Source organism: Silene latifolia, chromosome 3, assembly GCF_048544455.1.
Source record: "Silene latifolia isolate original U9 population chromosome 3, ASM4854445v1, whole genome shotgun sequence".
Taxonomy (NCBI): domain Eukaryota; kingdom Viridiplantae; phylum Streptophyta; class Magnoliopsida; order Caryophyllales; family Caryophyllaceae; genus Silene; species Silene latifolia.
Window position 1 is genome coordinate 140,809,590 of NC_133528.1, and position 18,261 is coordinate 140,827,850.

General features: G+C 37.7%; 1 protein-coding gene across 1 annotated transcript; it reads left to right on the plus strand.

Annotated features, from left to right (window-relative positions):
* The first annotated feature begins 6,260 nt into the window (after positions 1-6,260).
* Positions 6,261-7,007, plus strand: LOC141649807 (uncharacterized). The gene has a single exon (XM_074458484.1). The coding sequence runs from the start codon at positions 6,261-6,263 to the stop codon at positions 7,005-7,007; it is 747 nt and encodes a 248-aa protein (XP_074314585.1).
* Positions 7,008-18,261: the final 11,254 nt, after the last annotated feature.

Consider the following 18,261-nt stretch of genomic DNA (forward strand, 5'->3'; position numbering starts at 1 on the left):
GGTGGTCGAGGGTGTTGTGAGGTGGTTTGTTTCCTCTGTGTTTCGCTTTGGTTGAGTGTTTGTCGGCGGTGGTATTGTTGGGTTGGTTTTGTTTGGATATTTGGTTGTAGTAGTCTTCCTCTTCTCTGTTTGTTCGTTTCCTGCCTAGTTCGTTTTACGTTCAAGAGTTTTTCTTCCTGTGTTTCCCTTAGTTGTTAAGTTATGGCGCCCTTTACATCTTTTCCTTTCAGTTCTAGTTCCGACTTTCTTGAATTCTTCATCCTTTTTTATGGTAATGAGAAGTTGTCGGCTGAAGAAGTTGATTTTCTGAAAGTTTTTACCCAATTAGATTTTTCACCTTCTTCTCAAATTCAAGCCCTTAAAGATTTCGGTAACAATCTTTTTCGACAACATCAGTTTGGTCAGGCGGGAGACTCTTACGATAAGGCATGTCGCTTACTATGTATGTCTCTCAAAGACAAAAGCGTTCTGGATTCAAACTCAACCTTATCGCTCGCTATATCTTTGTGCTTGAATTTAGCAGCGTGTGCTAATAAGCTTCAAGCTTCTGATGTAGCTTTAACCTACTGTTCTATGGTCTTAAATTTCTTTCCTCGCAATACTAAAGCTCTTTTTCGTAAGGTGGTAGCTCTTAAACAGTTGCATCGGTTTAGAGAGGCTTTTACTTCTTTGGAGGAAGCACGTTTGATTGAGCCCCATAACAACGATATTCTCCAAGAGCTGAAAGAAATTGAGCATTGTCTTGCCATTAACAAGAATGGTAAGCGGGTTGTCGTTGACTCCTTACATGCGACTGATGTTCGAGCAGGGAAAGTGTTTGTTACTTCTCTCCCAGGTCAGGCAGTTGTTTCTTCTCACCAACATCAAGAAGCTGCTGGAATGGAGGAGAAGTTGGCCGCAACAGCAAATGGTGGATCATTGTTATCTTCTGGAACTGAAGGGCACGGAAAGCAGCCCATGTCGTTTCCCGCTTCGCCATTTGGCTGTGATTCTAGCAACTTGCCAGATGTGCCTATGGATTCCAACAGTAGCAGTAGCAGTAGCAGTGCGCCTGATGAGGCCTTGAATGATACAACGAAGGTCAGTTCTTCCTCCTCTACTAACTCAACATCTCGTCAATTCCGCTTCACCAACAAGAAACGATCTCATAATACTCTCCATCTCTCATCTCAAGATTATGATAATTTGATACATGGCTCGAATTTGGGATTCTACCACCCAAGGTCCATGTCTTTTATGAGGGTTCGTACCCTCGTCTCTAAAACTATCCAGACGGGAACTCCCCATGACGTTCATGGGACAGCAGAAGTTCCTATTTCTCCTACAATGGAGAACTTTTTACATATTAGTACTGTTGAGCAGACTGACAGTGTTCAGTTGGTTAAGGAGGAGGCCGACGTTCAAGTTGATAAGAAGACCCGTCTTAATTCAGACACTCCATATCCTACTAAGATCTCATCGATCAAGTTTGAGTTTGCGGCTGTCAGGGAGATTTCAATTACTAAGGAGAGACATTACCACACGAATGTTGGTAAGGATAGTGCTACTGCCATTAGAGGGAAAAGATCTATGGTTTCAGCTTCTTTTTGCAGGTACACCCGCAAGACTGTTACCGTTATGAGGATGAAGCGGAAGGATGTCCAATCTCTCGAGTTTGACGCTCATTACCATCCACCGTTCAAGAAGAGTCGACTTGTTTCTTTGGTTAGCACTACTTGTACTTGGGTCGCACGTAGTTTTGGGGTTGCTAATGCCCCTTTGTTTGTACTGTAATGTACTTTGTACCGGTTTTTATTTATTTATACCAGTTTATTGTTGTCAAAAAAAAAAAAAAAAAAAAAAAAAAAAGATATTAGGTGCACAATTCCTCATTAAAAAAAAATAATACGAGATTGCTAGAATACTTATACGGAGCATAAAGTATTGTCTTACCCATTTTCAAAGACATACTCTAGTTAGTTTGTCGCAAAAGTGGTAAATAAAACTAATTTACTTTGCTAAAACCCTTTAACTTTAATTTGTAGTGATTTACTCCCCTTAACTTTGTTACTAACTAAAAATCTTTTATTTTTTCTAGTTAAAATCTCACGGAAAGTCAATATCTCCTCGATGATTTTCCATCAAATACGTACAATGATTATACCGTAATATACATTTCAAGCATAAAAACAGTAGCACACAGTATATCATGTGTATTATTAATAATATTTCACATTTTAAAAAGATCATAAAATTGTTTTCCTTCAAATTGCAGTCCTTAGCAAACAATGAACATGAGGATCTGCCAATTGCTGATCCTTCTTTATTAGAAAACATGCTTGCTTCTGAATCCTTGGCATCAGAATTCTACTCTGATGAAAGGGAGGGGGATGAGGTTATTATTATCTCATCTGATGATAATACTGAGGTGAATACAGAGCTGCAGTTGGCTGTGGGTGGAGTTTCTGAGTTGGGACCTCTTATCACCACTTCTCATGAGGCAACTGGCAATGATCTGCAAAATCAAAATCAGCAGGTACCAACCCCTTTCTTTTCCACTGCCATTATCAGTAAAGGCAGGGAGTTGGATGAGGGTTCTTCTAATCTGATCCCTTGGGAGAAATTGATTGAGGCTGAGAATAACAAGACTGGAAGCAGGGGTAAGGGCAAGGCACCAATCAGTGATGCTGGGGTAAAGTTGTTTGATGTACCTGAGGTGGGGGCCAAGTCCAAACTGTTCGCTGCTTTGCCTGTTGGAAATTCTTCTGATGGTTGCATGGGGTTGATAGATGTGTATCATATTTCTGAAATGAAGGATGATTACAGAGAGGATATCAAAGGGGCAAGGAAACGAAGATGTTGTTCTGATGCTGGGGAGTATATTATCCCAGAGTCTGCTAAAAGGTCAATGGAGGAAGCTAAGGAGTACTTACGCAAGATGGCGAAAAGGAGATGTTGGAGTCCAGAGAATGAACAACACAAGCAGGAGCAGCAGCAACCCACTTGGGGTTTTAGGGTTCATGTGGAGGATGTGGTGATGATTGAGTCTAGTGACTCATCTTTGCCCTCTGTTAATGGGGGGGGGGGGTGTTGATGTTGAATTTGATGGCTTTGCGGAGGTTGGGCCTTCACAACCTCCTCTGTCACCATGAGGGGACTAGTTTGGAATTGTAGGGGTCTCAATAACACGCTCGCCCCTACAATTCCTAAAATAAGAGCGTTGGTAGGTAGTAAGTTTTATGACTTTCTTTTTTTAATCGAAACTAAATGTAATGCTAGTAGAATTTTCCCTATGTTTAGAACGTTAGGTTTTGACAAGTGTTTTGGGGTGGATGCCGTGGGGGCATCGGGTGGACTTTGGGTAGGATGGCGGAAGGAGGCTCGTATGACTTTGGTTAAGGCATGTAATCACTTCATCATCTTTTTGGTCAAAAAGTATAATGGATTAGTATGGTATCTTGTGCTCTTTTATGGCGCTCCGAGCGTCAATATGCGTGCTTCCGTGCTTCAAGAGGTGGAGGAATGGATTGGTACTTGTAATGCTCCATTTCTTATGGTGGGGGATTTTAATCGAGTTGAATATCGATGTGATAAATTAAGTTTGAGCCAAAGGCCTATCGGGGGAGTGGATGAGTTTTGTTTATGGAAAATTCGCAATGAACTTTTGGACATACCTTTTAAGGGACCATGTTTTACGTGGTGTAATAATCGCAAGGGGGAGAAGCGGGTTATGAACGAATTGATAAAGCCTTTGGATCGAAGGATTGGTTTACGATCTTCCCACATACTGGAATCAAACACTACCCTATCCAAATTTCGGACCATGCGCCTATTGAAATTGATTTGAACCTTGTAGCCATGTTTGGAAATCGACCGTACAAGATTGATGCGTGGGTTCTAGACTATGAAGAATGTATGGAAAAAATCCGAGTTGACTGGAAAAGAAGTGACAGGGGTTCGCCGGCGTATCAAGTAACTAGGAAGCTATCAAGAATCCGGACGTGTAACACCCCGGCCCAAACCGGGTCGGGAGCGGTTACTTATGATAGCTCACCAGGCTGTGTACATAGCCCACAGATCAACACGGGTCCTTTATAGCGCATTTTGTCCTCACTCATGCGCATCCCGGAAACCTTCCCAGGAGGTCACCCATCCTAAGACTACTCCCAGTCAAGCACGCTTAACTTTGGAGTTCTTTCGCATGGATGACCATAAAAGAAAGTGCACTTTGTTGATATGAGTAGTACTTCCAATCCCTTTAAGCACGAGTCATTTAAGCCTATCACTGGACCTCTTCAATTAACGTGGGGTGTTACAGGACGAGTGTTAAGCGTTGGACGCTTGATAAGCGCACCGAATGGAGAATGAAATGGGACGAGTTTGATCAAAGATTGGAACATGGCATGACTTTGGCGATCACGGGGAATGGAGATGAGGAATACACAAGAGTAAATGAGGAAGTCACAGAATTTGCAAGAGCGACGGCGGCTTTTTGGAGACAACGAGCAAAGATAAAATGGATGGTTGATGGAGATACTTGCACGAAATTCTTCTTCAACTGGGTAAAGGGCCGGGCGGGAAGAAACCATATACATGGGATTAAAGATTTGGATGGAGTTTGGCACTATGAAGAGGACCTAATCCGAAACGAATTCCAACAAACTTTTATGGATCTTTATTTGTCCTCCAATGACAATTTGGAGTGGCGAGAAAGATCCGAGTTTGAGCTAATCCTCAAGCATCTGGAGCACTCTTTTTCTCAGGATGATTTAGACCGCCTAGGTAGACCTTTCTCCGCTAAGGAAGTCCGCACGGCAGTTTTTCAAATGGGAGCGCTCAAAGCTCCGGGTCCTGATGGCATACCCACAGTCTTTTACCAAAGGTGTTGGTCCATGCTCAAGGGTGAGTTTACAAAGGCTATTCTCTCGATTCTAAATTCTGGGAGGGTGTTACGGGAGCTCAATAGAACTTTTATCACGTTTATCCCAAAGAAAGATAGTCCGGAGGGGGTCACGGACTATCGCCCTATTAGCCTTTATAACGTGATGGTGAGAATTGTGACAAAGTGCATAGCAAACCGTTTGGCAAAGGTGATGAGTGCACTCGTAAGTGAAACACAAAATGCTTTTCTCCTAGGAAGGAATATTAGCGACAATATCCTGGTGGCTCAGGAGGCCATCAATAAAATCTCGAGCCATGGAAAGGGGAGACAAGCATTAGGTGCCTTCAAGGCGGATATGAGTAAGGCGTATGACAGAGTCAGATGGGGTTTCTTGGAAGCGGTGTTGGTAAAATACGGCTTTCCTCCGCATTTGATTTCGCTTATGATGAGTTGTGTCACGACGGTGAGTTATGAAATTCTGGTAAATGGTGTCCCTTTACCACAATTCAAGCCTAGGTGTGGATTAAGGCAAGGTGACCCTCTATCCCCATACCTTTTCATTCTGTGTATGGAAGTACTGTCCCGAAATGTTAGTCACGCACATGAGCTTCGATTGGTACATGGTGTTCAATTGGTTAAGGAAGTTCGCCCTATTACACGCCTTTTCTTCGCAGATGATTCGATCTTCTTCTTCAAGGATAAGGGGAATTCGGTAACCCATTTGGTGCAAATCATCAAGGAGTACTGCGACGCCTCGGGTCAAAGGTTGAATGTCGATAAGTCAGGGATACTGTTCAGCCCGAATGCTACTATGGCCAAAGCACAGAGGATTATGAAGGCTTTTGATATCAAAAAGAACAATGGTATTGGGAAGTATCTGGGTATCCCTGCTGAATTTAAAGATTCAAAACAAGGCATTTTTAACGCTCTTATTGAACATGTCACCAGACGCATTTCTTCGTGGAATGGGATTTTTCTATCACCAGCAGGACGACTTACTCTAATCTCATCGGTTCTATCAAACCTTTCAAATTACTTTCTATCGGTCTTCAAAGTTCCGCTAAGTGTGGCAAAAAAGATCAATTCTATTTTGGCACAATTTTGGTGGACGGGATGTAGAATGGGGCATAATATCCACTGGTGTAGCAAAAATTTTCTGAGTCTACCAAAGAGTGTGGGTGGCTTGGGCATTTGGAATGTGAAATGTCTTAATCAAGCATTATTGGCTAAACATGGGTGGAGAATCGTTTCTGGAGAGTCATCTCTCTTCTGCAGGATTTTCAGGCAAAAGATTTTTGGCACTCAGGTGATACAGCAAGGTATGACTCCTATTAGGGGCACCGGGTGTTCATGAAGTACACGTAGCATCCTATATGGGCTAACTGTCATTATGGAGAATATGGGGTGGAAGCCTGGTTGTAACTCGAAGATCAATATCTGGACAGCTAGATGGGTGGGGGGAGAGAGGCCGGAGCCCAAAGATGACTGGCTAAACCTTAGCAATGGATACCTTGCTAACCTGCAGGTACGAAATCTTTTCCAAACTGATGGTAAGTGGAATAAGGCCTTCATCGAAGGTTTGTTCACTGAGGAGTGGGCTGCACGGATCCTTGCTATACCGCGATGCGAAGTGAGAAGGGAAGATAAGGTTTTTTGGCCACTCACAACAACAGGCAGCTATACGGTAAAGAGTGGATATGGTTTAATCTTTACAGATTACATGGACAAAGCAGGGACGGATAAGGACAACTGTAGACTCAGCGATAGAGGACGACTTTTCTGTCGGAAAGTGCTATGGAAGTTGCCTATCCCACAGATGTGGAAACTCCTACTTTGGAAGATTATTACAAATGTGATCCCGACCGGGAATGAGATTATTAAGCGGAAGATTGATGCGGATCCGTTCTGTGGTATGTGCAGAGGAGACCAGCGTATTATGGAAACACCTGAGCACCTCTTTAGGGAATGTGGTCTCTCAGGGAGGATCTGGGCTGGATCGGTCCTAGGCATTCGGGTCGAGGGTGCAGGAGGCATTCCTATTTCAAATTCGATTTGCGACTGGATCCAATATTTGCACAAAAAAGAAGAGGGGATGAACCAGGTGATCCATTTTGTGGGGCTTATGGACAATGAGGAACAAAATTAAATTCCAAGACCAAGCGATCAACTTGCATGTGATCACGAATATGGTATACAAGGTCATTGGGGAGAAAGTGCACATCTTGTGTAATTCCATGAACTTGAGGCAAAATCGGAGTGACTTGCGATGTGAGGAAGAAGGATCACTCCAAAGGGAAGTGTTGGATATTCGCAATGGTCATCCTGTGTGTGTTGTAGCTAAGCCGTCCGGTTGCACGGTAGTACGTGTAAAAGTGGACGCTAGCTGGAACCAGACCTTCGAGGCGGCTTTTGGGTGGATTGCTTATGATGACACGGGACAGGAGTTAGGTCGTAGACAGGTACGTACCAGAGCTGAATCGCCGCTGCAAGCTGAAGCCCTGGGGGTTCGTGATATCGTGAAGTGGGCACGTGAAGAGCGGATTTTACATCTAGATATTTCATCGGATTGCTTGCAACTTATCAGCCAAATAGCGGGAGTGGACAAAGATAACCACAGGATTGCGGGGCTCTTGGAGGACCTTCGGGGTTCTTTTAGTTTCTTTCATTGTTTATGTTTTAATTTTATTCCGAGGCAGATGAATGGCATTGCACATAGCCTTGCTAAGCAAGCCATGAAACTGTAAAACCTTCTTTTACAGCTGACAAAAAAAAAAAAAAAAAAAAATTGCAGTCCTTGTATCCCCCGATCTACCTGGTTTCTTCTCTTCGTAAAACTTCATAATCAAATTGCTTGCATTTGCAGTACAATTGACATGTTTACTCTCTTGTTATCTCGTAACTCCATCCATTAGATGAATCCAAGTCGGGGAGAAAACCAATAAATCATTACGGTTAATTTGTTGAGAGACCATAATTTTCATACATTTTTATTTGCTTTTCTTTTATCATTTTATTATTGATTACTAGTTTTAAACCCGTGCAAAATTGTTCGGGTATTTATTTGGACCGGTATTAATATTTTTGGATGCATTTTTTTTTTTGCATTTCTGTTGTAATTATCTAGTTGGTTTAAATCAGCGATTAAATTGCACGAGTATGAATTTAGGCCGTTATTAATGTTTTTGGATGCATTTTATTTTTGCATTTCTATTTTAATTATCATCTCGTTTTTTTAAATTAATTTCATTTATTACGAATGTAAAATTATTTCATAGTATTTTTGTTAAGACGGAAATTGTCGCATGTTTGTATTGGCGGATGATTTGAAGAAATTAAGTCTTTGCACACTAACGGGTCCCACCATAACCTGAATTTTCCAAAAAAAAAAAAGTTATACAAATGACGTGACGCATTCTGCATTCAGCATTGTCTTCTGAATTAATAAAGATAAGATTGTTCAAGGTGACTATTTTATTTGGTACTTGGTTTTCATAAATGTGTATTTTTTTATAGTATTTTGTAACTATTTTTAGAGTTTTTTGTCAAAAACTACCTAATATTTACATCATTTCATAAATACTACCTAAAGTTTTAAATTTTGCGAGAAACTACCTAATATTTTTTTACTTTTATCGAAAACTACCAAATTGAAATTAATGAGCAAATTCGACAATTTTTTTTTTCCAAATTAACTACAATTCCGACAAATAAATCAAAATGCCAATCGAATTAATCATAATTTTGTCCAAATTAGCCACAATCTCGGTCAAACTAGTCAAAATTATAGTAAAATAAATTGAAATAAATGTGTTAGTAGCTAATCAAAACAGTTGGTGGTGGTTAAGTATATAGTAAATAATGTATGTTCAATGCCAAAAATAATATTTTCGAGTTAGAATTTTGTCTAATTTGATTGGCTTTTTCAATTTGGTAGTGTCCGACAAAAGTCAAGAAATTTAGGTAGTTTCTCGCAAAATTAAAAACTTTAGGTAGTATTTATGAAAATGAGGTAAATTTTAGATAATTTTTAACAAAAAAACTCCTATTTTTATTTATAAACCATGATATACAGCATGTACTCATGTACAAATTTTGTTAACTATTGTATTATTATTATTTTAAATTACAAAATAGGTTTTATAACCTGATAAGTTCCGTTATCGGGCTTGGGCCGCACCCGCATGAAGGAGAGAGAGAGTCCGACTTATAAGTCCAAGGAGGTTCCATCTCAAAACCAATTGCCAATGGGTGGAGTAACTCCTTGGTTTATATGATAGACAACTCCCTCCTCTTTTTCCAATGTGGGAGACTCACATGTGCATTTATCATGGGTGAGCTGTATCTTGACATAACCCTTATCCAGAATATAATTTACAAGCCTAATTTTTTGTGAAACAATAAAATAATATCACTGCCCATTGGTAATCAATTCTAGTACTCGATCCATTTAATGTTATTTTTAACCTGTTGTACCGAAATTAATGTTTACCTCTTGTGAGATAAATTGTAGATATTGTGATAGTAGTGGTTTGTGTCGGTCTAAGAGGGTGATTTTATCACCCTCATGTCTTTTAACATGGGTCTTTAAGTGTGTTTATCCTAATAATTGATAATTGGTTATGATTGGGTAACTTGTACATTTTGCCTCGGTTTTATACTTGATTTTGATGCACGGAACCCGAGGGTCGAGGAGAACCTTTTCATCGTCAAGAAATGGCGCAAGCACCTCACATATGGCCAAATATCTAGCTAGGAGAAGTAAAGAGTGAAGATGAGAAGAATTGAGATCAATTGAGGAGGTCAAGAAGCAAAGGAATTAAGAATTCCAAATGCGAGCTTGAGCGCGACGCGCAAATGGTCGGCGAAATTGCGCCCGGTCGAGAGCAAGAGCAAATTTGGCGCAGCCTGCGTAGCTCTGTTTTACGGGGTTTCTAATTCGAATTTGGGCTTCTTAAGTGAGGATCTTTTTAGGATTCCGTGATGCCATATATATACCCAAGATTTGAAGACCTGAAGATCATCATCTTATCTCATATAATCTCATTCACTCTCATAATTAGGGTTTGAATCTTGTAACATTTGAGAAGACTTTTTCTACAAAAGTTGTAATCTTTCTTTGTTATTTGGATTTTATGAAGACTATGGAAGGCTAATCTTCCACTACTTGGTGTAATCCATTTCAAGCTTTCATCTTTATCATTGTATTGACTCTCTAATCTCTACTCTTTCATTTATTTCAATTTCTATATTTGAATGTCATGATGAATGTTTTGTTGTGAGAAGTAATTACCCTTGCCTCTATAACACTCATCTATTGCTTGAATGTTGCAAAGTTTCTTACTTTTGTGATGTCTTGTTGAAGCAACTCATATTGTTGTTATCTTGGTTTAAAGTATCTGTTAGGTTCATATACCTATTATTAGACTCCTCTAATAGTAAACTAATTAACTTGTTAATTATATGTTCTTTAGATCTAGTGTATACATAACAAAATAAAAGATTTATAAGAAAACAATGTCCCTTACATTGCTAATTTTGGTTTTATGGGCACAAGTAAGGTCTCCTACCTTCACTTGTTCTTGAGCTATGATGAGTATTAGGATGATCCTCCAAAGACCTCAAGTATAGAAGTCACTCCTCTTGATTGCACCCAAGATGATCCCTTATCCCCACTAAATAATATTTGCTAGATATTTGTTTAGTAGTTTACCTTAAAATTGATTACTAATACTCATATATTACACTAATAATATTAGTAATCTAAAAATGAACAATTTGTGAAGATTTTAAGACATTTTAGAGAGTTGTGAGAGTTGTAGAGATTTTTCATGCATGAATCAAATGATGGTAGTGTTGTGTGAGTGATAAGAGAACAAAACTCTCTTAAAAGAGAGTGTAGAAAACCGGTGGAGGCCAAGGGGCTTAATGCCAAAATGGAATCTACTTTATCCTTTTTCTCTTATCAAAATATGTAGGTGTGTAAGGCTACATTATGTAGGTGTTATTATTTAAACATTATCACATAAAATAATATCACCCACTAACACCTTCCACCAAATAATATTTCGGTCCATTTATGTAAAATGGACTACCATTTTATTTTGTCAATTTGTCATTTGTCACACAATATGTCACATGTAGTATGTTACATGTTATTAATTAATTTAATGCATATTTATCACATAAATATCATTTTACGAATTAATTAAATTACATACAACAAATTGACTAGTGATACTTGATCATACAAATAAAATGGGTCATAAAATTATAATTTACAACATCTTGTAATTATAATTAACCATTCATTCTTATCTCTATTGTTTCTCAAACAATAATCAAATTTAGTAATAAAGCCTTTTTATTACTAAAATGAATCTTATTTAATCCCACTATAATAAGATATAAATATTCTCTTTCACAAATTGAATTGTTCAATTTTAAGGAATTGATTAACTTGTATCGTCATACAATTAATCAACTTAACAGATAAGGGCTTCATCCTTTAGGTGTGACCTTAAGGGATCAACTAACCACCACCGTCCCACGACAGTAACGTCAAACTCTAGCAAGCCAATCGTTACCGATTAATGTTGATCAGTTGACTATATAATTGAATCATCCCTTACGTATTCTTTATATGAGATTTAATAATGATATTTAAATCTTGTGATCGCACTATTGTTGAGGACACATTTCCCAACAGTATCAACCTTTGTGAGTAGAAATTGAATATGTCATTGGGTTTGTTGGCTTAGACATACTCTTGTGATATTCCATTTACTTTCCTCTTGGTTTTACTCTTCATGCTCTTTGCTACAATTCATACATGGTTTAATGTTAGAATTTGTAGTTTAAGTAGGATTATCATTGTTGGCTTAGATAGTGGTAATCATTTGCTTGAGGTTTGTTGTTGTGTAAATGAATTTAGAGAGAAAAGAGTCATACTTTGAGAAAAGGTGGAACTTGTAGGATTATACCAAGTTTCCTCTCATATGATTGTTGTTTGCATACCAAGTGTTTGTTAGTTTGTTTCATAAGCAAAAATCATATATTTTCCATCTTTTTACTTGTTTCCTCCATGCCAATTCTTTTCTTATGTGTTTTCAATTGTTGTCCATGGTTAATATTCATAGTTTGTGCATAGTCTTGTGTTTTGTTCATTGTCATTAGTTTAATTCAAGCTTTAGTCTTAATCCCTTCTCTTGGGTTCGACCCTTACTTCCCTTTACTACTATTCTTAATTGCATAGTGTAGAGTCAAGTTTGGTTTATAAATATCTAATTTGGTAGAATAATTAGTTAATACGATACCTAGTTATCGCCGCTACCAAATTTTGGTGCCGTTGCCGGGGAAGGGCAACATAACTAAAAGCTTGAGTTGTGAAATACATGTTTAATTGTTTTTATCTTCTTTTTGTTGTTAGGGGTAAGTGGAAGTTCTAATTTGTTTTGTGTAGTGTCAAAGTTTATGCCTAGTTCTCAACAAGCGGTGAATTCACTCCCGTTGAAGAAGACTCATTCGGGGCATATTCTTGGTTGTTCACAAACCCGTGGTATCAAAGACATCGGGAACCCCAAGTTGAAGAAGAACCCGTTGAACCACTTTCGGTAAACCCCATTGAAGTAGAATATCCTACAATGGCGAATGATACTAGAACTATTAGGGAGCTCCGGGCAAGGAATTATGACACTCATCCTCTTTGCATAGCCTACCCACCCACGGGGGCTAATGCCAATTTTGAATTGAAAGGCTACTTCATCCACAACCTTCCAAAGTTCCATGGACATGCGGGAGATGACCCGAATCACCATCTTTCCGAATTTCATATGATGTGTGAAGGGGTCATTCCCAATGGTGTCACGGAATATCACATATGTTATGACTTGTCATCATCAAAGGGGAAATTTGTTAGAACACATTGTGTTGATGATATCAAGTCCCCTTGGTATTTTATTGTTTGCTTTTAGTTGAATGATTAGTGATTGAAACAATCAAATGGACTTTCAACAATAATTCAAGATGATCAAGATAATCAAGAAAGTCAAGACAATGATATTTTCTAAACCTTAGTCGAAAAAATGTAAGAGTAAGTGTAACATTATCATTTAAGTCAAGTTATGGCAAAACCATGCAACAGTACGTTGTACTGTGGTTTCTGGTACTACCGTATGGAGGATGTCTTTCGACAAAATGTTTTAAGTGTTAAAACTTTGCAAATTTCAAACCTTAAATATTTGAATTTTCAAAAGCTTGAAAACAATCTGAAATTTTTGAGTCACAAATCCACTTGAATAAGCTTCTAGATTTGTGCAAACACCTTTTACATAAATGGTAAGTTAGACTTGTCAAACATTTAAAGTGAGAAAAGTTTTTTGCCATTTTGGTAAAAAGTCACATGTTGAGTATAGTAGCTTAAATTTTCTGATTTCTTAAGACTCAAGCCTATAGTCTAACACTTACCATCACTCAAAGCTACTATTTTTATATTGGATTTAATTTTCCTAAGTTGTACTTACTTGAGATTAAATCCACTATAAATAGAGTGTCTTAGTCTCATTTATTTCCCAAGACTTTCCAAAGCATTTATTGTAAAACATTGCAAATCATTTGTGCATTTAAAGCTTTGTTCTTCAAGTGTTTGCAAAACGTTTTTCAGATTTTTAAAGTCTTCATTTGTTTTCGAAAAAGCTGTAAAACCTCCAAGTATCAGTTCGCTGCACTGTGGCATATGAGTTTGTTCCATGATTCTCATGTTTAGGTCTTAATTGTGATCTCCATGTTCATTAAGTGAACGATTGAGATTCAAAAACTCTGTAAACCTGTGAGATAGAACTTAAGTCTTGAAGCGGAGTAGCTTTGAGCAAGTGAAAGTCTTGAAGCGGAGTAGCTTCAAGCAAGTGTAACCAGAGTAGGTTCGCGAGTTATTTTTATTGTAAGGGGTTTAGTTGTTTGAGTAAATTTCTAAACAAGCAATAAAATAACGGTTGGACGTAGGCCTCGGAGTATAGGCTAAACCAATTTTTTAAACATCGTCTTGTTTGTTCATTTACTTTTACGTTTGTTCTCCTCATTTATATATTGTTTATCTCGCAATCTGTCTATGTCACAGTGTTCAATATTGTGTCTCAGACCTGCTGATTGATTTAATCTTGTGAACTTAAAACGATTAAGTATCTCAAGTTTTCAACTTAAAAGGGATTCACTTGAGATTTTCATTGCTAAGAGTATTCAACTTAAAAAGTATTCACTTTATATCTTCATTGCTAAGTAGAAGAAAACTACTCTTTCATTCGTACTTTTCTGGTCTGTGCAACAGTCGACTTTACTGTGACATATACTGAGCTGAATTCGTGTGTATGTACTTCTAACTCAAATAGTTCTAAGTATAAACACCTTTAACATTTAAATTATTGTCCATATCAGTTTATTTTGTTGTCCTAGATCTCAAAGAAGCTTAATTCAAGCTTAAAAATTTTAATTGGACACCTAATTCACCCCCTCCCCCTCTTAGGTGTTCTCGTCCTTGACTCTTCAATTGGTATCAGAGCCTTGTGCTCTTGATATTGGTTAATTACCAAAGAGTTGATCCTATAGTCATGGACGGGAAACATACTAAGGATCCTATCTTCATTGGGGATAACTATTCATGGTGGAAAAATCGCATGGAACACTATGTTAAGAGTACGGATTATGAGTGTTGGTTGATAATCCAAAAGGGCCCCTTGCTATTACGGTTACTAGTGCTAATGGTACTAGTGCCCCAAAAAGTGAGGATAAGTATGTCGATTTGATTATAGAAAGGTCGAGAAAAACTCAAAAGCCATGTCCATTCTTCAATATGGCATTGGTGAGCAAGAAGTAAACCGGATTTCCGGATGTACCTCGGCCAAAGAAATTTGGGACACCTTAAGCCTTGCTTATGAGGGGATGTCTCAAGTGAAAAAGCATCGTATTGACCTTCTCATGCAACAATATGAGATGTTCAATATGATGAAAGATGAGTCAATTAATAGTCTTTCCTCTCGCTTTTCTAGTATTGTTAATGACCTTAAGAGTCTTGGTAGAAATTTTGAATCCGAGGATATGGTCCGTAAAATCCTTCGAAGTTTAACAGAAACATGGCAACCGAAGGTTACGGCTATTGAGGAAGCCAAAGACTTATCCACTTTAACCCTCAATGAACTAATGAGCTCACTTATGGCTCATGAGTTAACTCTCATGAAACGTTTTGGTGAAAGCTCTAAAATAAGAGGGCTTGCTTTCAAATCAACCTCAATTAATGAGGAAGATGATGGACACGATGAGTTTGCAATGTTCACTAGAAATATTGCGGATATTGTTAATGGTCATAATCCTAAGAGGTTTAACAACAATTCTAGTAAGAAACATTTTTCAAAGAAGAGATCTACTTCCATTGTTGGTTGCATTAAATGTGACGAAAAAGGTCACCAAATGAATGAATGTCCAAAGTGGGGTAACATCAAATCTAAAGAAAAATGTGACTTGGCTAAGAAGGAATACAAGAATAAAGTAATGTATGCTGTTTGGGGAATGACCGATTCCGATGAGGACGAGATCCTTGAGGAAGAATTGGATTCCAAGTTGTGTCTTACTACTCGTCTTAATAATGATGCCCTTAGGTCTCCAAAAAGAGAAACATTCAAATGTCTTATGGCTCATCCCGATGATTCTGATTCTAACTTCGAAGATGAGGTAAATCATCTCAAGACAAAGGTTCGACCCTTCTCCAAAAACAAAGTATGTTTACTCTTAGATAAATTCATCGATAAATGTCGTGTCCAAAACAATAAACTTGAAGCTATGCAAATTGAAATTGAAAACATAGCCGAGAAAAATGTTGGTCTAAGAGAGTGTCTAAATGAGCTTTGAACAAAATAACATTTCACCTTATCTTGAGAAAGAAGTAAGGAAACTGAAAAGGTAAAATCTGATTCTTGTAAATAAGGTCAAACTGCTGAATGTCACAGAGACACCCACTGTGACATATGATGCTGAAAAGGAAAACGAGTCTTTAACCAAACATGTTTCTATGTTAACACAAGAACGAGACTCACTTTTAATTGACCTAACCTCTTGTAAAAGTCATCTTAAGGAACTTGAAAAATTAGCAGAAATGCTACACAATGAAACAAGTCATGCTAAGAGCGCATTTGAAAATGTGCAAACATTAAATCTTGACTATCTTGCCAAAATTGAGTTTTTAAACAAAGAGTTAAATGATGCAAAAGAGTTTTACAAGAAAAAGGAAGGAAGTCAAAATGTTTTAAAGTTTTCTACGAGTCAGTCGCAACAAAGTGAAAAGAATGATGGACTCGTTTTCAAATGCAATAGTAACGTGCACTGTTGCATTCGAAACCAAGAACCAAGCAAAACATATTTCCAAAGAAGAAAACATGTTGGATTTCCTGAATATGTTATTTGCAATTATTGTGGCAAGACTGGTCATGTATTTAATGGTTGTACAAAGAGAATGAATGGCATTAAAAGAAACATTAAGGTTGTCAAACAAGTGTGGATCCGAAAAGATTTGGTAAAGGACATGATTCACAAGAAGGGAACCAAATTAATTTGGGTTCCTAAACTAAATGTTTGATTTGTTAAAGGCATTAGTGAGAGGCGGCAGCAATTGGTACTTTGATTGTGGACGGAAGTGAAAGCCAATCCCTCTCACTAGAAGCCTACAAAGGTGGCACCATGACGTTTGACCATAACAAAAGAGGTGAAATTGTTGGTATTGAAAAGTTGGTAAGTCATCGTCACAACGTGTCGACAAAGTGTTGTTTGTCAAAGGTTTGAAGCAAAATCTTCTTAGTGTCTCTTATTTGTGTGATCATGATAATATTGTTGAATTTCTTGTTAGTGAATGTAGAATTCTTGATGCAAAAACAAGGGAACTTGTTCTTGAAGGAAAACATGCCAATGATGTTTACTTGACTAATTTTTGTTCATTGTCCGGTCCAATCATGTTTTGTATGTGTGTCTTAAAGAATGACTCATGGCTTTGGCATAAACAATTAGGTCATGTAAATATTAGAACATTGAACACCCTTAGAAAGCTTGACCTTATCGATGACATTCCTAACATTTTAAAGAGATGTATGATGGTTGTGTTAGAGTAAAACAAGTAAGTTGCTCCTTAAAACCAAAAATTATTTTTCTTGTACTTCTAAAACCTCTAAAACTCTTTTGTATAGACTTGTGGAGCAATGTATATTAAAAGTAGAGGTAGAAGTCAGTTCTTGTGCATATGAAATTTATGATATGTTTGGCTACTTACTTTATCTTTAAAGATGGAACATTTGATGAATTTCTTATTTGGTTGAAAAGTGTGCAAAATAAATTTGATTTTTTTTACCCGACCATGTAACGAAGTTTAAGAATTCATCATTTGAAACCCATTGTGATGAACATGGTGTTAGTCATAACTTTTTCAACGTAAAACACCTCAACAAAATGAGTTTGTTAAACGTATGAACCGTCTCTTGAGAATATGGTTAGGACCATGCTTCTAAGTAGTAAGTTGTCAAAGAAGTTATTTTTTAGCCATCAACACTTTTATGCTTAATTTATAACCATGTTATGATACGTAAATTCTTAATAAAACTCCCTACGATTTGTTGAAAAGAAGAAATCCCAATATTCCCTCTTAAGATGTTTTGGCTGCAAATACTTTGTTCAAAAAATTGGGAAAGACAACTTGGATAAGTTCGATGTTCATAGTGACGAGGTCGTCTTTATTGGATATTCGGATCATAACATGGCCTATAAAGTGCACAATAAAAGAACCATTAAAATGGAAGAAAGCATTCAGTTCATATTTGACGAATCTAGTCGTTTTTGTGACTAATGAATAGGTTGAAGAAGATTAGGATGATGATTTCGAGATTGGGATGATCTGTTAAGATATGGATCAAGTGGTGGAAAAGGTTGAGCAACAGTTGGAGCCACTGTTGCCTGAGGAGGATGTCCAAAATTCAGGGGGAACTAATCGTCCTCCAACACAAGATGATGTTAGCTCATCCAGGGGGAATAAGGATGGTGAAGAATAGCCAAATCAAATTATAAACGAACCACATTCACCTCCTTCAAACAATCCTCATGCAACAGTCCCCTCCACTGTTACAGACGAACAAATCGAATCCTCTAACTCACTTATTCCCAAAAAATGGAAGCACCAAAGCTCACATCCTTTATCAAACCTAACCTCTGGAATAAAAATCAGATCATCGCTCCAAAATTTCTGTGCACACAATGCTTTCCTCTCACAAATTGAACCAGACCATGTCATAGTAGCCCTGATTGATGAATGCTGGGTGATAGCCATGCAAGAGAAATTGGAGCAATTCGAGCTCCAATTTCTGTGCACACAATGCTTT